This window comes from Carlito syrichta, unplaced genomic scaffold (genome assembly GCF_000164805.1).
Source record: "Carlito syrichta isolate Samal-C Ts95f unplaced genomic scaffold, Tarsius_syrichta-2.0.1 Scaffold128134, whole genome shotgun sequence".
Taxonomy (NCBI): domain Eukaryota; kingdom Metazoa; phylum Chordata; class Mammalia; order Primates; family Tarsiidae; genus Carlito; species Carlito syrichta.
The window spans coordinates 222,311-246,064 of NW_007072230.1; the positions used below are offsets into that span (position 1 = coordinate 222,311).

At 43.2% G+C, this 23,754-nt stretch overlaps 1 protein-coding gene across 6 annotated transcripts in view; it reads left to right on the forward strand.

The window, feature by feature from the left end:
* Window positions 1–23,047, forward strand: part of SYBU (syntabulin) — a 102,655-nt gene extending 79,608 nt beyond the window's left edge. For 5 of the 6 annotated variants that reach the window (XM_021707960.1, XM_021707959.1, XM_008048897.1 and 2 more), the window contains 4 exons: window positions 9,657–9,759; window positions 16,742–16,945; window positions 19,338–19,487; window positions 21,212–23,047. In XM_021707960.1, the coding sequence (XP_021563635.1) occupies window positions 9,657–9,759; window positions 16,742–16,945; window positions 19,338–19,487; window positions 21,212–22,313 (1,559 nt within the window). In that variant the 3' untranslated portion in view covers window positions 22,314–23,047. The remainder of the gene's footprint in view (window positions 1–9,656; window positions 9,760–16,741; window positions 16,946–19,337; window positions 19,488–21,211) is intronic. The other variant, XM_021707961.1, reaches the window with a different exon arrangement.
* The last annotated feature ends 707 nt before the right edge of the window (window positions 23,048–23,754 follow it).

Genomic DNA, 23,754 nt, shown 5'->3' on the forward strand with positions numbered 1-23,754 from the left:
CATGCAGACAGCACCTCCTCACTGGGATGAAGAAGAATAGTGGAGGATGTGATGTGGTGACTACAGAAAATTCCCATCCTTTCCTTTTCCCTTCTATTCTGGACTCAAAGTCCAGACGGAGCCCCCAGCCCTGCCCTGACTCTGCCGTGCCTGGCATCTCTGTCCCTGTTTTTCTCTCCCTCCCTTCATTACCTCCTTCCTCCCCTGTGAATGTCCCCCCAATGACATCCTTGCTTCATACCCACCCACTACCATTAGCACTGCTGCTCCCTGATTTAGGTTTTCCTGCCAGACAGGTCTGGCATCTCAATTTGGTAGACACTGGATAAACACTTCTCCCTAAATAGAAGCAGCTGACTTCCCAGCCAGTTTTTTTAAAGGAACAGAAATTCAGTTCTGTTCAGTCATTTTGACAAGAAACCAAAGATAAGGAACATGTACGTGTCTGGAAAGTACTTCAGGAAGGATTTGCCCTGTTATCACTGGGTCACCAAGATAATGAGTTTGAATGAAGTTCATGACCACCATGGATGTGACCCTTCCCAAGTCTGTTGCATGCAAGGCAGTGGAGGAAAGGACTGCTCCTCAAACCTGCCTGCCCCAGGACCTGTTCCTGAGGGGGACTCAGGGTGGGAGATTTGGATGCCTGCATGTGGCTCCTGTGATGCTGTTCAGCACATCTACTGTGGGCACATGGACCACACCAAAGCCAGCAGGTTAGGGCTGATGGAATAATCCAAATTCAAAGTTTGCTGGATTGTGAGATGCTTTTATCTGCCAAACAGTATTTGACAACCCCAAATGCACACAGGATTATGAGGACTGCAAACCATGGACCAACTGCCAAGCATCCTACTAGCTTTTGCAAACCAATGTGTGTGTACGTGAGTTTGGCTGGAACCGACCCAGTTTCAGACAACCTGTGCCTTACATAGGTCCTCATCATCCCCTCCAGTCCTCTGAAAAGCTGCGAGGATACAGATCATGTGTAAGGTAGACTCCTCTCTCCCATGCACTGTGCCCATGAATCACTCCTTCCCGCCCTGGTGGCCTATCTGTCTTGGCTCCTTTTCCCTTGCTGTCCCCTTCACACTGGAAAAACCCTTGCAGTTGGACAGGACTTGGGGAGATAGTGCAGGTGCTCTTCATCTTTGACACTCTCTCCCTCATGACATTGTTCAGGGACCCCCATCTGTACAATCAGCTACCATAATTATTAAAAATGCAGACTCCTGAATCGACCTTCTGAACTGGAATTTTTGTGAGTGTCGCCCAGAAATATGCACTATTATTAAACCTCACAAGTAGCCCCCATGTGAAGTAAGTTTAAGGACCATTACACTATTACTAATAATGATAAAATTATGTTGATGGGCATGTCAAGCATGTTCTATGCATTAACTCACTTCATCTTCACAACTCTGTAAGGTAGGGATTGTTATCCTCATACCTAGGACAGAGCCTGATACACGGCAGGTGCTTAGTAATATTTTGCTAAACAAACAGTAAATTAACCTTTTAAAAACACATGTGTAGGCCAGACACCATGGCTCATGCCTATCACCCCATCACTTTGGGAAGCCAAGGCAGGAGAATCTTTTGAGCCCAAGAGTACAAGACTAGCTTGGGCAACAGAGCAAGAACCTGTCTCTACAAAACAATACAAAAAAAAAATAGCTGAGCATGATAGTGGGCTTCTGTAGTCCCAGCTACTTGGGAGGCTAAGACAGCAGGATTACTTGAGCCTAAGAGAACGAGGCTACAGTGAGCCATGATCATACCACTGCATTCCAGCCCGAACATAGCGAGACCATGTCTCTACAAAAAAATAAAAGCATATGTGTGTACATATACATGCATGTATGCATAATGTATATGTATACTCATAAGTGAAGAAACTAAGGCATAGTGGAGTTAAAAACTTGGCCAAGACCACACAACTAGTGGCAGGTGGAATTGGGCTTTATAGTGACTTTAGGTTGGGACGTCACCTCCTCTCCTTGACTGAAGTGTCTTGGCACCCCCCCTTGTCTATCATTTCACTCATTCATACTTCTTGTTGGGCAGATGGACTACCTGTGCTTCTGTGTTGCTGAGCCAGCTCCTGACACAGGAGTGAGCTGGGGGTGATGGTCTCTGACCCTTCTGGCCCTGGTAGGACCTTCTCTCCCAGGCTCCCTCCATCCCTTCCATCTTTCTCAAACCTTCCACACCCCCTGGCTCAGAACTGGCCTCTGCAACATGATGCCGTGGTAGACCTACTCGCATTTTCCCTGAGGCTTTCTGAAGGGAACCTTTTAACACAGGAGCAACTCCAGAGATTTTTGGAAGAGTCCAGGGGGAGTCTCTTTAGGATCAGGATTTTTGGAAACACCCTATTGAATACATACACACTCAAGGTAAAGCATAGAAACATGCTCTTCATTGCAAAACCGTTTTCTCTAAACTACCTTTTGTAATCCCAGCACTTTGGGAGGCTGGGACAGGAGAACCACTTGAACCCAGGAGTTCGAGAATAGCCTGGGCAACATAAGGACACCCTGTCTCTATTTATTTAAAAAAAAAAAAAGAATAAGAAGAAGAATGGATGAGTTAAGTAAAAGAAGGCATTTCCTCCTGTGGGCCCTCTCTAAGGGATAGGTGTAATATTTTTTTTTGAAAAGTCCTCTTTTAGCCTTCTGGCTGCTATATACCAGAGATACTAGCCAAAATAATAATCAATATGTATTGAGATTGAGTGCTTGCTATGTACCAGACACTTTTCTAATTCCTTTATGTTTCACCCGAATTTCCATAATCCCTTAGCAACACTTACTATTAATATCCTCATTCCCATCTTACAGATGGGGAAACTCAGGCAGAGAGAGGGTAAATACCTTGCTCTTGCTCCACAGAAGGTAGAGGAGCCAAGATTCAAACCCAGGTGTCTTGATTCTAAAACCCTCTTAATACTAGATTATACAGCATAGTTACTTTTACTACACAAAGATTTTCCTTAAAATGTTTTAAATTTTGTAAAAGAAAAAAAGAATTGTCCACAAATCCCTGCACACACACACACACACACACACACACACACACACACACACACAGATATATGCATATATAATGATAAGAGTAATACACACATGGACAGAAAAGCCAAATGGCTCAGAAAAATAATAAAATGAAAACAAGAGCTTCTTTGTATTCCCACTTTCCTGTAGCCAAGAGAAGTCACTATTAACAGATCTTTTTTGGCCATCATGAAATATTTTCTGTGCTTTTAGCATATTATTTAAAGATATATTTACACAAGAGCAGCCTTGCCGCGCCCACTGCTTTGCATCTTGTTTTTCTCATCTAATAGCAAGTCTTTGAGATCTTTTCAGTTCAACACACCAGGTTCATGTCACTCCTTCAAGAGTATGGGGTGCTCTCTTACACTATTGTAGCCCACTTGTACCAGTCACTATTGGTGGACAGTAAGGTTATCTTTTTGGATCCTTATGTACAGGATAAATTCCTGGCAGTACAGTTCTCTTTATTATGTGTGTAGCACTGATTCACACTCTTAATCACTCTATCCAAGTACCTTAGTCACAGTTTTCACAAACCCTTAAAAGAAACCATATTAACAAACTTTATTATTATTATTATTTTTTTTTTTTTTTTTGCCAATCAGGGAATGAAAAAAATATTTTCTTTTTGTTTACATTTTTAATGTTATGAGTGAGATTATGTGACTTTTCATATATATCAGCCATTTGTTTTTCTTTCCTTTCCTGTCTTCTGCCTGTTCATGTCCTTGGCCTATTTTTCTGTTTTGTTTTCTAATTTGTATGCACATTTGGTAAATAAAGGAGATCAACTTTTTATCATATGTTGTAAATATTTTTTTCAGTGTGTCATCTGTTTTTGACTTTACTATTTTCCCATAAACAGGCTTATTTTTGTCTAGTTAGGTTTCTCAATACCAATTATTCACTTCTAAGTACTTTAAATTTGAACTTCTCTTTATATATATAAATACTTTTTTATATATTATATATATATACTTTTAAGAGTATAGCTTTATTAGTCACACATCAACTAAGATAACTCTTTTATGAAGCTATGATACAAATGGAAATCATATTTGCAATTTTTCAAGAAGACTTCTATTCTGAAACATAAGAAAGCCTGTATAGATATCTTCTATCAATTCTTTTGATTAAATATTCTCTTTCTGAGATAAACACCTAGGAGAGTCAGGGAAGTTGTTTCCAAAAACTAAGACAAACCCTGTTTGGGTTGTGAAGCACTTCTTGGATTCCTTCGCTGCCCCTCCAAAGTTTTGCAGCTAAGAGTCAGTTCTACTGAATCTACCTTAAGGTAGCTTCTTTTAATAGTGTCTTCCCTAATTGCACAAGTCTACTGCCCCTGCTGCTCCTTGATAGCTGTGCTTGGCTTCAGTGAAAATAGCTCCTGTCTCCTCCCTAGAGACCTTTAGATAAAAGATCTGTGTATCTGAAGAGAGGTAGGGGGGATGGGAGATGAAGGGATGGGGAACTAAGGGTTGGGTTTTTTTTTTTTTCTTTCTCTTTTTAAAATTTGCTTCCTTTGTTTGAAGTGGGGATATAGGTGGCCAGCCTGGATTAATTTGATGGCTTTGCAGTGATAAGGGACAAAGCTGGGCTTGGGGTTACTTAAATCAGTGGTTTAGAATGGCTTACTACAACTTGGTGAACGGTGAGATTGTTCTGTTTTCAGAAGCTTGCAGGTGCCATGATATTCTAGGAATGGCAAAAATAACAATGTCCTAAGAGACCAGATTGCAGGCAGTATTTTAAGCCCAGTAATCAGTGCTGACTCATATCCTTTTTGTTTTCATTTTTCCTTCCTTCTCTAATTTCTTGGCCTTAGCACACATGCACAGAAAGCTTATTATCCTAACATTAGAAGTAAAGGTAACACCTCTTTAAAGAGTTCAGCAGTATTGTTCAACAGAAAGCCACCAGAGCTTCTGGAGGCCACGTGGCATAGCTTCCTGCTAGTTAGAAAAATGCCTTCCACTGCAGGGTGCTTAGTCAAGAGTTTGGCGTCATAAGGTATCCTAAAAGTCATCAAAGTCATTCTCTCTGTTCAGTCCTGGAATCTCACTCCACCAGCAGCGGGGCGGCTGATTGAAAACAACATTGATAAGCAAGGAAGACGATGTTAATGAGGATGACATTTATTGCTTACAAGAACCCTGTAAGGCAGATGCAAAGAGTACCATCTTCATTTAACCGATTAGGAAACTGAGGCACAGAGAGGTGAAGTAACTTGCCTAAAGTTCTCTCTCTAGTATGCAGTAGCAGTAGGATTTGAATCCAGGCTAACTCAGGTTCTGTGTTTTTGGTTAGGTACTTTCTGTGTGTGATTTTAATAACCAAAAGAACATTGAACTACAGTACCTACAACAACACCTTAGTTGCATGCACTTTTTAAAGCAAATGAGGCCAGGCATGGTGGCTCACAACTGTAATCCCAGTACTTTGGAAGGCCAAGGCAGGAGGATTGCTTGAGTCCAGGAATTCGAGACCAGTCTGAGCAACATAATAGAGCAACATAATAAGACCTCCATCTCAACAATAATTTCTTTTCTTTCTTTTTTTTTTTTTTGAGTCAGATTCTCACTCTGTCACCCAGACTGGAGTGCAGTGGCATGCTCACAGCCATCCCAGCATCAACCTGCTGGGCTCAGGCGATCCTTCTACCTCAACCTTCCAAGTAGCCGGAACCACGGGCACTCTCTACCATGCCCGGCTTAGTTTTTGATTTATTGTAGCGGTGAGGTCTCACCAAGTTGCCCAGGCTGGTCTCAAACCCCTGGGCTCAGCAGTCCTCTCGCCTCGGCCTCCCAAGTGCTGAGATTACAGACTTGAGCCACGGCGCCTGGGCAACATAATATTTTAAAAGTTAGCTGTGTGTGGTGGTGTGTACTTGTAGTCCCAGCTAACTGGGAGGCTGAAGCAGGAAGATCGCTTGAGCCCAGGAAGTCGTGATTACACTGAGTTCTGATCACACCACTGCATTACAGCCTGGACCTCTTAATAATATCCTGTCAATAAAAAAATAAAAACAAGTAATTGAAATGAATAAGGAATTCCTCTTCTTCCCTATATCTTTTTTTAAACATCTAGTTATTTTTCTCAGTAAATGAGGAGTGTATATCAGACGATGTGTCAAAATTAGCTTCACTATGTATCCCTTAAAAGTAGTTCATTGATTTTACACTGCATTAGCCACCCTGAAAATAACGTATGTTTAAAAAAAATCATAAACTGAAATAGTTGGGAAGTAGCACATGCATTTTTCACTATCATCATATTATTCAAAAAGTCCCAAATACAGCTGCAGAGGTCCCCTGAATGTGCTTTCAAATCTCTTTCAGATGTGCAGAAGATAAGATAGGAAAGTACTGGAACAAAGTGACCTTAAGCCCTGCAAATACATAAAAGTCAATATATTGAGTTCCAGTAGCCATAAAATGGATAAAGTTGTCCTTTAGTTCAGAGAACATAAGTACCACAGATCAAAAGCATTGTGAAGTAACAATGGATTTTCAGCAATTATCTGTTCCTTTTCTATAATTCCTGCTTCAGCGTAAGCAGTTAAATTACAATTTTGGGGTTTTTGTATATTTTTTAAGGAAGAAACGTGAGTGTTTCAGAGGAATAATTCCACATTAGAAAATAGTATCTTGAACCAGATGGCTGTGACCATAGAATATCATTTTGAAAATGGTCCACCTTTATCAGTTAAAAAATAATCTGCTAATTTACTAGCAGACAGGGCTGGTTGAATTAATCTATCAAGAATAGTGTGTCACTGGATCACAGTCCTTGAGATTGTGAAATACTATAGTCTAGCCAGTGCACTACTTGCTCAGGGCAACTAAGTAAGCTTCTAGAAGCTCATCATATCTTTAGACAAAGTCTCTGTAATCCAGAAGGAAGATCTGGTCTCGGTCCTGATAAATTGCCACCCTAATTTCCCAGAATTCTGTGAACTGGAAGTCACTACTGTCATCTGGCTAATGGGTCATTTTATGAATGTATTTATGTATGTATTTATTTATTTATGCATATATTTTTGTTTGTATGTATGTATGTATGTATGTATGTATGTATTATATAGAGACAAGGTCTCACAATGTTGCCCAGTCTGGTCTCGAACTCCTGGGTTCATGCAATCCACCTGCCTCAGCCTCCCAGAGTGAACTACCATGCCTAGCCTTAATGGATCATTCTTGATCTCTGTCCTAGAAGAAGCTGGATTTCCTGTGAGGTCCCGGAAGCCAGGGAAGGAATTTTTCTGTCCCTGTGATGCCATTGCATGCTATTATCTATAACAAAACTAATAAAACTCATCCAAGAAAGGAATTTGTTCATCCCTGGGCTCAAGCCTGGCTGCATCCTGTACCTACGGTTCATCTTGAACTGTAGGGAGATGGTCATGCACAGTTTATTTAGGGACCTTCAGTCCCCATCACTTCCTCCCACTGCTTTCCTGGAGACAATGCATGGTATTGAGATGTAGCATGAGGATTTGGTCCTAGACAAAATTTGTCACCTACAGGCCTTGGGCAAAACAGCTTCAATTTCCTCAATAGTTAAATGGATTTATGTCTGTCTTACAAAGTTGTCAAGATTAAATGATAAAAAAGAATAGAAAGCATCTCATAGAGGTCCTGGAACCTAGTAGGCACTCAATAAATTGTATGATAATTATTGTTCACTGCTAGTTAGAAATTCCAGGATTTAGATTTTTCATATCTTCTTCAACTCAAAAATGTGAGCTGGGTTCTAAACCAGAAGAGTCACAGATTGTGCTATAGGAGTTGAGCAACAAGGCCAAAATAAATCATATAGTTAGATTTATTTTTCAAAAGCACATAGACTTCCATCTTTTTATTTAAATTCCTCATTTTCATTTTTTCCATTGTTCTATCTTGCCTATTCTACCTCCCATACTTCCTCAGTCAATCTATGGGAGTATTTCCATTATTACTATTTAAGAACTATATATTTTTGTTAGAATGAACTTATATAAAGTAGTCTACCACACAGCATGTTTCTATTATAATTACACACCCAACTCCAGACTATACAAAAAATGTAATGTAATCTTTGTAAACTAATAAACAACCCTCCCCAAAGCTAAACTTTCAGATGTCAACAGGTTCCATTGGTGTCATTCTGTTTGAAAAGGTTACATTCCTGCTTTTTTGTTAGGGTTCTGTTCTTTATAGAAAAACTGAGCCAAAGTCAGTAACCAGATAGTGCCCATCCCAGCAGTTTTGGAGCCAGACTTTCTTCCTGACTGCTTCCAGCAGGCTGACGGCCTTCCGACCTCCCATGCCAGATTTGAGTATGACTAGCTGACTGCAAAAGTGCCGGTGACCAGCTCCATCCGGGTTCAGGGTACCCCAAAGGTGGAGATGGCGTCGGCAATTGGGGGGAAGAAGAGAGAGAGAGAGAGAGAGAGAGAGAGAGAGAGAGAGAGAGAGAGAGAGAAAGAGACTGGACTCCGGTCTAGTGCAGAAGCGATGTGTATTATTGGGAATTACAACGGGTCTTTTATACACAAAGTCAGATGTGGGAGGGGCATCCCCCACCCACCAGAAACCTTAATCCATGAAAACTTAATCAATGATTGCCTTTAAACCCTTTTCGTATGATAATCTTAAAATCTCATAACAAAGGATAACCTAATCTGTGACTAACATATTCTATAAACCTTTTTCATCCTAAGCTGATTGATTTATGCCAAGTTAAACAATTCTATAGAAGCTTAATATTTACTTTACAAACGAAAGTGGCTCATCCCAGAATGTTTGGAATGTGGCCCAGTCCAAAGTTCACAGTGGGCTACCTGCAAGTAACCCAGCCGCATTCTTTCAACAAAATGGCTGTCTTCTAAAACCATATTCTACAATTTATACCTTCAATAAATCCTAAGATCATGACCCAGAAGCCTGTGACCAATACTAAGGCTCTTAAATGTGACATGAGTTTGAATTATAAGTTGTGTGAAAGTCAAAACTGCAGTTTGCAGAAGAATGGGAGCGATGAGCTTCTAAAGTTAGCCTGTGTTTGTCCCGGTCTCAGAGTTTTTATGTTTTGAGCTCACAGGAGCTTAATCTGGTTAGTGCTGAGTAGAAAGGGGGAGGAAATGGGGTCAATAGCTCCTGAATGCATCCTAGTCGTCTCGGGGTCAACAGCCCTTCCTGATCCTTAACGCTCAGTGGGCCTCCAGCTCCCAACACAAAAGCCCAAAGATAAGCTCTCTTGGAAAAACTCCTTTGGGAATGGTAAGTATGCTTCCTGTAGCTTGAAGTTTGGGCTGGCACATTGTTGTTGAGTGAGAGTCAGGCACTTGGAAAACCATATATTGTCCCACTCGGGTCACCCGTAACAGTCTATGGGGAGACCACTGGCCTCTTTCTGGTAGCAGCCTTTCTGTACCTCTAAGCTATGTCTGGAAAGTGATGTCCTGGGCCAGGCACGGAGCCTGGAAGCCCTGGAATCTTGCACCTGCCAAGCTGGAGTATAGGAAGGTAGGGTCTGGGTCCAGAAGGCAGAGCCTGGCCTGCATGTACATGGTGTATGCCTCTCCTTCATGCCTCTCTCTCCCCCATTGTTTTGCAGGCAGTGAAGCTGATTTTAGCTCCTCGAGCAGCACCGGCAGCATCTCCGCCCCTGAGGTCCACATGTCCACTGCGGGAAGCAAGCGCTCTTCGTTTTCACGCAAGTAGGCCCAATCTCCCGCTCTGTCATTAGCACACTGCTCACAGGTGACTTACCTGTACCTTGGGTATTCCAAGAGCCATCCAGATTATTGTTTGTTCATATTTTATTATTATTCAGGAGCTGTTTTGTTTTATTTTTACAGTAATTTAAAGTTGGTCATTTTCCCTACCTTAGCCTGCAGTGGCCAGGCAGGTTGGTCTGTTTGTCCACCCATGGTTGTCTCTCCTCCAGCCCTTGATTCTCTGTCCACTCCCCATTCTCTCCTCTTTTCTTTCCCTCACTTTTCTATGACCATTTGGGTATGAAGCTAGTCATCTCCCCTCATGAATCTATTTCCTCTTAAATATAAATTCTCTGACTTCACCCTTTCTTTCCTATAGTTGGGCTTCCACTTTTTTTATTGGTAAAGGAAGCAGTTTTAACGCCCTGACCACTCCCAACATTTACCTGGGAAAGGAGTAAAGAAAGTGTCAAGTTCATTGGCATGTGTGGCCAGTCCTGCAAGAGGTGATAGAGCACTCTGGCTAGGTATGTGACCTCTGAAGCCTGGCTGCCTTGGCTCAAATACCAGTACCACCACCTACAGGCTATGTGGCCCCAAGCAAGTTGCTTGACTTCTCTATGCCTCAGTTTCCTTATCTTTAAAATAGAGGGTTTATTGTTAGAATTCAATGAGTAAGTACAGGTGAAGTGCTGGTTCAGCACTTGTAGCACAGCAAAGTTCAACAAATGTCTGCCATTAGTGTTGTTTGAACTGGGGGAATAGAGGACCGTGGGAAAATGGGAGCCACCATTAGTACTTAATGGGAGGGCTTGTAAGCTCCAGGAGTCTCTGCTTGCCTCCAGTGGCTTTTTCCTTCAGCAAACATTCACTGAACATTTACTCTGAGGAAATAAAACTCCATGAAAATTATATCCATTCTACCAGAGCAGGAAAGACAATAAATAGATACGTAAGGTAATTATTTTTTTTAAATATGCAGAGAAGGCCTGGTGTGATGGCTCACACCTGAAATCCCAGCACTTTAGGAGGCAGAAATGGGAGAATCGCTTGAGCCCAGGAGTTTGAAACCAGCCTGGGCAACATAGAAAGATCTTGTCTCTACATAAAAATTAAAAACCTAGCTGAGCATAGTAGTGTGTGCCTATAGTCTTAGCTACTCAGGAGGCTGAGGTGGGAGGATCTTTAGCCAAGAAGTTGGAGGTTGCTGTGAGCCATGATTGTGCCATTGCACTCTATCCTGGACAACAGAGTGAGACCCTGACCAAAAAAAAAGTATACAGAGAAAAGATATAGTAGTGGGATGTGTGGCCTAGTTTAGATTGGTCCCAGGAGACATCAGGGGTGAGGTGAGCTCTTGGCAGGAACTTGAAGGAAGCCATGGGGTGAGGCACAACACCTGGGGACCACCTGTCTGCAGACTATCTGCCACAGCGTCCACATTTGTAAAAAGGGCGTGGGACTATATGATTTTTTGAAGTCCCTTCCTTAAAAACCACTTAGTTTCTAAAAGCTTGTGTTTCCGGGACTCAGCACACACATATTTGCTATTTCTCTTGAGTGAGCAAAAGATTGGCCTGATATTTCTAAAGGAACCTAAGGCCCCCAGGGCACAGATGTATTATTAAAAATAAAGCAAATAAAGCTGGAACCAGATAAACCTGTAACAAAAGAGTGAAGTCCACAGTAAAACACACATACACACACACACACACACAATTGCTCTATCCCCAAACCTCCTCTATTTTTGCAATAAAGTGTCTTTGGAAATACAGGGCATAAATATAAACATCCTCTGTGTAAAGCAGACGTAGACCAGGCACAGTGGCTCACGCCTGTAATCCCAACACTTTGGGAAACTAAGGGGTATCACTTGAGCCCAGGAATTTGAGACCAGCTTAGGCAACATAGCAAGATCTCGTCTCTACACAAAATTTTTTTTTAAATTAGCCAGCCGTTGTGGCATGTGTCTGTAATCCCAGCTACTTGGAGGCTGAGGCTGGAGGCTTGCCTGAGCCCAGGAGGTCAGGGCTATGGTGAGCCATGATCATGCCACTGCACTCCAGTCTGGGTGACAGAGTGAGATCCTGACTCAAAAAAAAAAATCAGATGTGACTTGTTCTGAGCATAAGCCAATTTATCTAACACATTCAAGAAATTACCACATACCCATGGTAGGGTATCAAAACACACAGAAAGGCAAAAAACTAAAAATAAAAAGGCCTCTAGGAGAAGCCAACTTTATTAAAAATTTTAAAGGAATTTGTGTCAGTGGTTAAATTTCCAGGTCATGTCAATAATACAGTGTGACTTAGAGAAAATAGTCTGGAATTCATGGTTTCTTTAAGTGATCAAAAACTGATATACTAAGCATAAAATAGTTAAATGTAGGTATATGCAAGTGAGATATATTTCTACTAGAGTCTATGGTAGCAAAGCAGTAAGACTTCAAATGTTTAACAAGAATTCATAGATAGAAATTTGAAATGGGCAGTGTTCTACCTATTCTCACTTTTCAAATCTGACCAGGCACAGAGTGCCATCGGTAGATTTCAGTGAAGAAAAATTTCAGGCATTTCACATACACTTTGTGCTCTATAGGTTCGTGCTTAGAGGACACCTTCTCTAGATGGGCCAGTATCCATGCAAAACTCTGTAGTCACTTGTGATCCTTCCAACTGGCTGGTTCCTCCTGTGGTAAATGAATCTTCCCTGTGGAATCAGTTCCCTGGAGGAAGGCTAGAGAGGACATTTGGTGAAGGGATAGTGACACGAGGAGCAGGGAAAGTCAGCAAGAGCATTTTTTTTTTTTTGTTGGAGTCTCACTCGGTCACCCAGACTGGAGTGCAGTGGCCGCTCCCGGCCACCGCAACCTCTCCTGCTGGGCTCCGGCAATCCTTCCGCCTCAGCCTTCCGAGTAGCCGGAATTATAGGCATGCGCTACCATGCCCGGCTGATTTTTTGATTTACTGTAGAGACGAGGTCTCGCTGCCCAGGCAGATCTTGAACCCGTGGGCTCAGGCAGTCCACTCACCTCAACCTCCCAAAGGCGCGGGATTACAGGCTGAGCCACCGAGCCTGGCTAGCAAGAGCATTTTTGACAGGTTATTTTAGAAATAAACTTTAAAGGTTTACAAATTATCTCATCTAATAGAAGACTAACTCTGCTTACATTCCAAAGGAATGATCTTTCTTAAAGAAAAATGATAATCTGTTCAGAAGCAGAGAGAATTGAGAGGGGTAGAAAAAAACCAGCTTGGAAACCAGACAGGCCTGAGCTTGAGGTTGGCCTACATTGTCTATCAGGAGTATGACTCCAAGTCTCACTTTCCTGTTCTGGAAAATGGGGTAACAGTGGCATCTGCCTCACTGAGTTAAATGAGCTGATATACATGAGTGCTTGATATGGTGCCCAGAATTTAGTGAAAGGGTCAATAAATGATTGTTTTTGTCAATAGTAATGAAAGTAATATTAACAGATGTGCTGCAGCTGGTGGTGACCATAGTGATGGTGATTATATTAGTTTGATGGTGATTATATTAGTTTGTTATGGTTGCATAGCCAAGTCTGGATGACCTAAACAAGCTGTGTACTAGCACACAGCTCTAGAGACAGAAATTCCAAGATCAAGGTGTCTGCAGGGCTGGTTTCTTCTGAGGCCTCTCTCCTTGGCTTGTGGATGACTGTCTGCTCTCTATATCTTTCCATCTTCTTCCTTCTGTTCATGTTTGTTCAAATTCCCTTATAAGGGTATCAGTTAAATTGGATTAGGGCTCACCCCAACTGCCTCATTTTAATCTAGTCACTTCTTTAAAATGTCCTGTCATTCTGAGGTAATTCGAGTTACAGCTCAACATATGAATTGTGAGGGATGACATAATTCAGCCCTAGTACATGGTGATGATGATCACAGTCTTGATGATGGTGGTGATTATGATAATAGTAAAGGGCCATGGCAGGGGATTAGAAATTCACTTTGATCACTCATGAGGTTTCCTTCTTCACTTCTTTTCTCTTTGTTTTCAGTTACATATTCAGGTATGCAGAAGGGTGCAGTGTCAGCAGAGTTTTCTCTCCTTTTTGTGGACTGCATTCTTCTTGTTCAAGGGATTTGGGGTAGACTGAAAAAAGCAGCATTGAGTTTACCTGTTCACAACCACAATCAATGTGGAATCCCAGTTTCTTCTTTGAAAATTCCTTTATCTCATCTATGATGAGTTTGTACCTATGTTCACATTTGAACTACACTAAATGAAAGAAACAGAACTGATATTTGTAAGTTAGCTATTGCCAACAGGCTAATGATTTATTTTCTAAGCAAAGTTCATAAGGCATCTGGAACAGCACTAGGGTCATAGAAGTTCTTCAGCAAAGGTCAACTTGGAAGAGAATTTCCCAAGTCAAAATCAGGGATGTCTCTCTCCTAACTTGTAATAGTTAAACCACCATATTTCTCATAGTCGCATTAAGAAAAATAGTCAATCTTGTTGGTGCCAGACTTAGAAGTCAGGCATGGAAAAGAAAATCCAAGCCAGGACACATGTTCCTCTCAGCTACTCATAAGGTTCTTGCTATGCTGGGCTGCTGAGTTGGTTTGTCACAATGCCATCAGCCCATCTGTTCCATATAAAGTGTCCTCATGAAAAGAAGAGCGTTCATTTAGATGATTTCAAAAGGAAAGAACTTTTAACTTTAGGATTTGGTGATGCTTAATTTATGTGTGATCTGCTAGGTTGACATCTAGTTGAAATGACATTTGATTTGATTTGATTTTTGGGGGGGATTGGAGTCTCACTCCATTGCCCAGACTAGAGTGCAGTGGCACACTCACGGCTACTCCAACACTGACCTGCTGGGTTCAGACGATCCTTCTGCTTCAGCCTTCCAAGTAGCCAGAACTACAGGCGTGCACTACCATGCCCAGCTAATTTTTTTATTTATTGTAGAAATGAGACCTCGCCAAGTAGTCCAGGCTGTTTTTGAACCTGTGGCCTCAGGCAATCCCCTCACCTGGGCCTCCCAAAGTGCTGGCATTACAGGCTTGAGCCACCACACTCAGCCACATTTGATTTTAAATAAGTAATCATGGCTTGGAAGCCAAGAATACTCACACATTCACTCACGTTCCCATTTGCACACATCTCTCAGGGAGATGTATCAGTTGGATGCAGCCATAATGAAAATTGCAAAGGGGATTGTCATAAAGCAGTTCTACTGTTTGAAACATATCTTGTTCTTGTTTATTGTTTCGTAATGTTGTCAAGTAATGTTCCTGACACAGACCCGTTATCCATATACTAGGGGGTGTCAAATCTCTGGAAATAGATTAACAATGAAATTCGCAAAGGTTTATCCTGTAATAATGGCCTACAGTTGAGTTGTACTTAACAGCTTGTGGAATGCACTCACTTACACTCTTGATTTGACTTTCAGATCAGTCCCATGAGGAAGGCAGGAGAGGTATATGTCTGTGTGTGTTTGTGTATGGCTGTATCTCCATCTCCATATGTTAGATGATTTCCTTGCCTAGGTGCCAAGAGAGTGGCAGTGCTAGGGATTCTAATCTGGTTTCTGTATCCAGCAGTCATTTAGGGATCACTTACTGTGTTGAGAAAGTAGTGGGAATATCAATGACAGGCTGTGTTCCTGCCCTGAAGGATGCCACTGTCTAGCAAGAAGGACAAGCAAGTATACAGTCATGACTCCATGTGGTATGTCCCATGATGGAAGTCAACACAAAGTTTTAGGGAACAACAAGGATTGGTACCTACACTGGCCAAAGGAGGGAAGAATTCAGAGAAGGCTTCATGGAGTAGGTTCCCATCAATCTCAAAGTAAAAGGTATCCTGGTATTCAGGGTCTGAGGGACGGCAGCAGAAGGACATTCTAGGCAGAGGAAATTCTAAGTTCAGAAACCTAAAGATGGCTGAAAGCATGGATCACCAGGACACCATAAGTTGTTTGGAATCCTGGAGTACAGAGGAAGAAAGGAAAAGAAGGAGGATGGGTTTGGATAGGGTGGTAGAATTGAACCTTAAGTGAGCCATCTTAAGGCGGCTGGCCTTTCTTCTGGAGGCAATGGGGAGCTACTGAGCTTTGCAGAGGGCAGTGCTATTCAAATTCCATTTTGAGAGGTCACTCCAGCAAAAGGCAGGGGAGACCAAGAGGGAACTGTGACATTTCAGTAGTTAAACGATTAAGCTTGTGTTAAGCTCTTTTTTTGTTTGTTTTTAGATTAGAAAATAAAGTTTATTTAGAAAGTAAATTAGAGAGAGAAAGAGGAGATTCACCTCCCCAAGATAGGAGATGGGGTCAAAGCCAGGAAACATGGGTGTTAAGTTCTTAGGGACAAAATGTGAAGGTCTTGGGGACCCTACTGCTGTTCCAGATGCCTTATGAACATTGTTTAGGAAATGAATCATTAGCCTGTTGGCAGTAGCTAACTTTTAAAAATAAGTGGACAAAATGAAAGGCTTGATACATTTATGTGGCTGTTTATCTGCCCTGTTTTTTCCTCCTCTTTCATGGGTAACCCCTGCACCCTCTTCCTCCAAATGAACCACCTTCATTTTCTTACCCCAACGTGACCCTAACCCAGATATTTCTAAACCAAAACAGGTGTCCTGGAACAAAAACCACCTCTTCAAAGCAGTCTCCAAAAGAAACCTATGCCAGATCAATATTTCACACTGTGTATGCTCTTAGCAGGCAGTTGGGTTTAATCCAAAACAAGCTTCAAGCTCAGAAACTATTTGAAAGAACAACAGAGGGATAGGTTGCCTATGCCAGTGCTACAAGGAGAGAAAATACCAGGCAGGTGGGAAGAAGGCTGCTCACAAGGGCAGTGTACATTAATAATTATAGCACCCCTTTGCAAATAGGATGTGCTTAGTAGTAACTAACTTCAGGAGGGAGTCAGTCCTGCGCACATGGACATCTCCAATCCCAAGGACTTTAACATCTTTTCTGCTTTTCTCCCAGTCGAGGTCCTCACGGACGGAGCAATGGTGGTTCATCACACAAGTCTGGCAGCAACCCCCCATCCCCACGGGAGAAGGACCTTCTGTCCATGCTTTGCAGGAATCAGCTGAGCCCCGTGAACATTCATCCCAGCTACGCACCTTCTTCCCCAAGCAGCAGCAACTCAGGCTCCTACAAAGGCAGTGACTGCAGTCCAGTCATGAGGTGAGTCCTACTCAGCCCCCTGACCTATGCGTCTTAGTCTGTCCTGGCTGGTAAACTTTTCTTTAAGAAAAAAAAAAGAAGAAGAAGCCGGGCTCGGTGGCTCAGCCTGTAATCCCGTGCCTTTGGGAGGCTAAGGTGAGTGGATTGCCTGAGCCCGTGGGTTTGAGACCTGCCTGGGCAGGCGAGACCTCATCTCTACAATAAATCAAAAGTTAGCTGGGCATGGTAGCGCACGCCTGTAGTTCCAGCTACTTGGAAGGATTGCCTGAGCCTAGCAAGCTGATGCTGTGGTAGCCATGGGTGCACTGCACTCTAGCCTGGGTGACAGAGTGAGATTCCAACTCACATAAAAAAAAAAAAAGAAGAAGAGTTATACAACTCTTGGTCCCCTGTCTTGTTCTTCACCAAGACACTTTTCTTTCCTTTCCCACACTCTATGGATTCTTCAAGGGCTTTTGTAGAAAGAGTCCAAGCCACATTCTTTATCTTCTTTTTCTCTTTCTCTCTCTCCTTTTTTTTTTTTCTGGTCAGAGTCTCACTCTGTCACCCAGGCTAGAGTGCAGTGCACCCATGGCTACCACAGCATCAGCTTGCTAGGCTCAGGCAATCCTTCCAAGTAGCTGGAACTAGAGGTCCACACCACCACATCCAGCTAATGTTTTGATTTACTGTAGAGACGAGTTGCCCAGGCTGGTCTCGAACTTCTGAGCTCAGACAATCCTCTTGCCTCCATCTCCAAAAATGCTGGGATTACAGGCATGAGCCACTGTGCCTGGCCCCAAGTCACATTTTCTAATAAGGTGCAGCAGCCCAAGTAGATGGGGAGAGAAACGGCACTGTGGTGGTAGGAGGGACTTAGTCATTTGCTGCAGAACGGGGGAGAATCGTACGTGTGTTCAGTTATCCCTTCCATCACCAAGTGTTGTTGAGGACCAGGTAACTGTGTTAAGCCCTGAGAATAGAGCAGTGAATGGCAGAGATGGCCCTTGTGCTTCCTGCTCAGAGAAGAAAGATGTGAGCCATCTAATGACAGAAAGAAATTCAGAAGATTCCACAAAGCGCCTATTGCTATAGGAGTGCATGACAGGTGGGATCAGGGAGGCCTCTCTGAGAAAGAGACACTGAAGAGAGATCTGAAGGGCATGAAAGGAGTTAATTAGCATGGGGTGGAGGAGTGTGGAGCAGAAAGAAGGAACTGTACTTCCATGGGGGCCACAGCAGGAGGATGGAGCCTGGGAATTGGACACAGGCCATCTTGGAGGGAGGCAGGCACTGGGGAGCCAGCAGCACAGGGGCTGGGATAGGACCCAGAGTCCGGGAAGGCGCTGGCATCTGTCCTCCCTCAGTCTTCCTTCTGGGCGTCCCTGCGGCTGTTTCAGTCAGCTGTCTTACAGCGGGGATGCCCAGCTCCCAGCCAGCCCGAGAGGGGCCAAGAATCCAGTGAGGGCTGTTTGTGGAACATTCAGCACCTCTCATGAAACACACTGGTGAGAATGGAGTAGAAGGCAGAGCTTGTTCCCTCAGAAGAAGGAACTTTCCATTTCCACCAAATCAGCACACTCTCACCAGGGGTTGATTTCAGAACAATTCAAACTCAGCTCCTAACAATCAGGGTCTTTAGGCAGCAGCACACTGTGTGGAAAGTCGGGTCATCTCACTCCCTGCCTCCCCTCCCGCCTCCCCACCCATTGTCCTATGTGTCACTCTGAACTGACAGCTCAGGCCAGTGGACAATTGTGCATTATTTTGTCTGAGAACATTCCTAAGCCATAGAAATTCCTCCCTCTCCACTGTCCCCACCCCCTTCACAAACACACACACCTCTCTCAATCTTTCAAATAATGCACATTCCTGAGATTGGCAGGTATATTAGGTATAAAGCCCGCCTTCTCAAGTGAGGTCACCCATTGTTGAAGTCTAAGACCCCAGCTCACAGCTGCCATTCCTCCTCAAGCTGTTAGCTGTGTGTCTTCGTCAGTTTGGGCAACTGTAACAAAGTACCCTCAACTTTAGTCTGAATCTTTCAAGTGCCATAGACTAATTACCACAGGCTTAAGTTCAAGATCAGGGTGCCAGCACGGTCTGTTTTGGAGAAGGCTTTCTCCTGGGATGCAGACTGCAGACTTCTTATGGCATCCTCACAGGGTGGAAAGAGAGAGCTAGAAAGCTCACTGGGGTTTCTTTCATAGGGTCATTCACTAATCCCACTTATGAGGACTCCACCCTCATGACTAATTTAACTCCCAGAGGCCTCACCTCCTAACACTACCACACTGGGAATTAGGATTTCAACATATGAATTTTGAGGGATTCATAACACTGTTACTTTTTTTTTTTTAGCACAGAAAAGGAAAAGGGGCAAAAAGTAACATTTCTTTATGGGTTTTTCCAGGCGTTCTGGAAGGTACCTGTCTTGTGGTGAAAACCATGGTGTCCGACCCCCAAACCCAGAGCAGTATTTGACTCCGCTGCAGCAGAAAGAAGTGACAGTGAGACACCTCAAGACCAAGCTGAAGGAATCTGAGCGCCGGCTTCATGAGAGGTGACTGCCTTCCTGGTACTCTGTGGCTTAGGACAGCTTCTTTTTCCATAAGATAAAACATGAGCACAAACTATAGAGCAATAGAAAAGAAAGAAAAATGATTGTATTCCATTTTTTGTCAAATTTTAAAAATCAGTTTCTGAAAAGAGTCATTTCAGTTTTCTGTGTGATATAGCTCTTTCAGGGGTTCAGGGTGCCCCATAGGTTAGAGGAGACCCTCTGTTTTGGGGGAGTGATGTACAGCTTTGATGTGAAGAGTTGGGTATATGCATGATTATTTTGAAATGGTAGAAACACTTGTAGGAACAATCTCATACTTCTAGCAGAGTGGGTCACACACAGTGGGCCAACTAAGCCCTGTTTATCTCTGTGCAAGAGGTGACATCTGTGCACATTGTGATTTCTGGAGGCTATTTCTGTGCTGAAGGAAGGAGTTCGTTATTCTTGGCTTAGTGTTAAGGTTAAAATAAAGCCCATGCTTAAGAGATCTTATCTTGGAGAAAAGACCTTTGACATTTTAAGGGCAGGCCAGTTTTTCTGCTTGATGGTTTTCTTTTCCTAGAACATTTTAGGACAGACCAGGGTAGTGTGAGCACAGGGTGAAAGTGGCATTTGCATTTTCTGGGAGCCTGGGATCTGATTCAGCACATAGTCACCTGATCAGCCTACACCTCCTGCTCTTCTGCCACAGGGATATAGAGAAGACCCAGGGCCATTGGTTGATAAAATCATGAGCAGATAAGGGGGCAGACTGTGAGGAGGAGGGGCATTTTTCATCTTCCAAGTTAATGGTCCCACACCTGCCTGAAGTAGACTTGAGACCCACGCTCACCTCTGGGGTGTCAGAGACCCTACTTTCTGGAAATGTCTTATTTATGATTTGAGGAATCACAGGAGGATGTAAGCACTCAAGGGAAGGAGGAATGAGAAAGCAGCAAAACTTGAGAATATATTCAAGCCTAAACTTAAAGAAACTATACTGACATCCCTTCAGGTAAAAGAGGGTCCTGGCTACCTGGTCTTCATATCTGTGGAGACTATACAGGCATATATTTACATTGACTCTGAAGAAAATATATGTAAGAAAGAATTTATTGACAAAGATGTTAAAATAGAGTCTTATGAAGGATTTAAAAAATAGGATAGATTTTACTCAGTGCAGAATAAATTCAGTATTATCCTAACCCGAGAAGAGATAGAATAAACAACTTTTCACAAAATCCTTGCAACATATGGCATTTTTTTGATTTTTAAAATGTTTAATTATCATTGGAACAATTTTTGCAAGGCTAAAACTTATCAGTCCATCTTCTGCCTTTGATAGTTAATTAAAAGTGAACTGGCATTTTTTTTTTACAATCTGTAGACATTATGAAAGGCTATACAACTCTAAAGTGTTCTAATAACAAGATCTTAATAAAACATTAAGTACTGAGTAGCTTTTAACATGCTTAGAGTATTGCCTGACACATAGTTAGTAGTCAAAAAAGACGTGATGGTAGCTATTTTGATTCTGACTCTGATTCCTATTATTACTTAGGCACTTTACAATTAAAGGAGGAAAGTTCTTGACTAATACTTGCCAAAGAAACAAATTTTCAAACTGATTTAATTCCTGCCCTTCAAGTGGAAGAACATGGGCTCTTGGTTGTGTGTTGGAATTGCTTGTTGCCTGGTTCAGAGTTGACATTTCTCTTTCTCTGCGCTTCTCTTGGCATTTCTAGGGAGACTGAAATCGTGGAGCTCAAGTCCCAGCTGGCCCGGATGCGAGAAGACTGGATTGAGGAGGAGTGCCACAGGGTGGAGGCCCAGTTGGCGCTCAAGGAAGCCCGGAAAGAGATTAAACAGCTCAAGCAGGTCATTGAAACCATGCGGAGCAGCTTGGCAGATAAAGATAAAGGCATTCAGAAATATTTTGTGGACATAAACATCCAAAACAAGAAGCTGGAGTCTCTGCTTCAGAGCATGGAGATGGCGCACAGTGGCTCTCTGAGGGATGAACTGTGCTTGGACTTCCCGTGTGATTCCCCAAAGAAGAACTTCCCCCTAAATCCCCCTCTTGGCAAGATGGCAGATGGGTTGTCTCTGGAGGAGCAGGTCATGGAGGAAGCTGCCGAGAGGGAGCTGCTAGCAGGAGACAGCACGGCCGTCAGCACTGATTTGCTGGATGAGATTCCCGCCACCATCACGGAATCTGGTGACCTGGAGCAGGAGCCTGCCAGCTCCGAGGCCGACGTCCTTGGGCTGCTCCCCCTGGTGGCGGGTCAGGAGGAGGGCAGCATGGTGGTGGAGCGAGCCGTGCAGACCGACGTGGTGCCCTACAGCCCTGCCATCTCGGAGCTCATCCAGAATGTCCTGAAGCTCCGGGAGCCCTGTCTCTCCACCTCAGCCTCCCCTGACGAGTCTGAGCCTGACTCCATGGAGAGCTGCCCAGAGTCCCCCTCTGCCTTAGTGGTTGATTTAACACCAAAAAATCCAAACTCGGCCATCCTCTTGTCTCCCGTGGAGACCCCATGCACCAAGGTGGGTATGGGTGCCCATGCAAACCACCTCATGGGGGAGCTGGATTTTGCGGCCTACACGGAAGAAAGGTTGGATGGTGTCATCCCTCTAGCTCGCGGGGGCGCCATGCGGCAGTATTGGAGCAGCAGTTTCCTGGTGGATCTCCTGGCGGTGGCTGCCCCAGTGGTCCCCACGGTCCTGTGGGCCTTCAGTACTCAGAGAAGGGGAACAGATCCCGTCTATAACATCGGGGCCTTGCTGCGGGGCTGCTGTGTGGTGGCCTTGCATTCGCTCCGCCGCACTGCCTTCCAGATCAAGACCTAAGGAGGACTTATTGTTCCCATGTGCCAGTGTGTCCCGTGTGGGTTGTGCCAGGTAGAGAAACAGGAGGTCGGCCTCTGGCGGTCTCTGTTCTGTTGTTTTGCTCCTCGGTATTTAATTTGCACTATGTTTAGTTGAAGCCCTTTCACTGTTTAAAACCGGAGGTATCTTAAAGGCATGGAGACCTGGTTCCAGTGGATGTCCCACCCTGTGGTGTAGAAAGCATGCTCATGACCCTGCCGTGTCGTCCGAGGTGCCCGTTCTTATCCTAGTGGTTCAGGAAGAGAAAATGCAGAGTTTGCACTTTCAAGAGAACTCCTCTAAGGCTGGCATGTCTCTCCTCGCTTTGCTTCGTGCCGTTTTCCAATGTGTCATTGTTCTGGCATTCTGATGGTCTTGTGCATAGCAGGGGACTGTAACCAAAAATAAACATGTATTTGTGTCATTAGTTTGAAGAAGTCTCGAATAGCTTTTTAGTGTCTTACTTGGGGTTGATAAGGTTTGAGTGTTTGCGATTTTTTACTACATGTAGCTCCAAAGTCTTAAATGGCTGGCTAATTTGTTCTTAAACTGTTAATGGATGAAACTCTCTGTAAGTTTACAATGTACTAATTTATTTTTTGCTTATTATATATAGCGTTTTATTGGAAATTGTTTGTAACCACACACTTCAGCATGATGAAAATAAAGATTAGTGTTTCCATTTAAATAAATGTTTTATCCTCCTATAAAAGAATGATGTCTGTGCATTTCTATGTATGATAAGAAAGATTAAATGAATTGCAGATCTTCCATTTTTATCAATAGGAGTCTGTAAAAACAGGAAAAAAAGTGAGAAGGGGAGCAGGACCCAGTGATTTACACCTGTAATCCCAACACTTAGGGAGGCAAGAAGTAAGAGGATCTCTTAAACCCAGGAGTTCAAGACTAGCTTGGACAACATACCAAGACTTCATCCCCACCAAAAAGAAAAAAAAAAAAATTACCTGGACATTGCGTTGCGTGCCTCAGGAGGTTGAAGTGAATAATCACCCAAGCCCAGGGAGTTGAGGCTTCAGTGAGCTGTGTTCATGTCACTACACTCCAGCCTGGGCATCAGAGTGAGACCCAACTCAAAAATAAGAAATGGGAATGAGGGAATAATTGTTTAGAAAAAAAAGGTGAAGATTTTTTACTCTGACTCAAAAAGCACCATTTCTGGATAAAAATAGCTTTGATTATGTTTTTAAACTGCTCATACACTTGTTTGTCCACATATTTATTCCGTAAGCATACCTTTAGTGTTCTCAGGAAAACTGGGTTCATTTTTTTTTAAGCATGCTGAGTGTACAGGAGAGGGAGAGGGATATGGTAGCACCATATGTCCTCCTTCTCTTGGAATGATAGAGTAGGGGTAAGAGGCTGGAAATGGATGAGATGGTATTTGATCAATATTCATGTATCC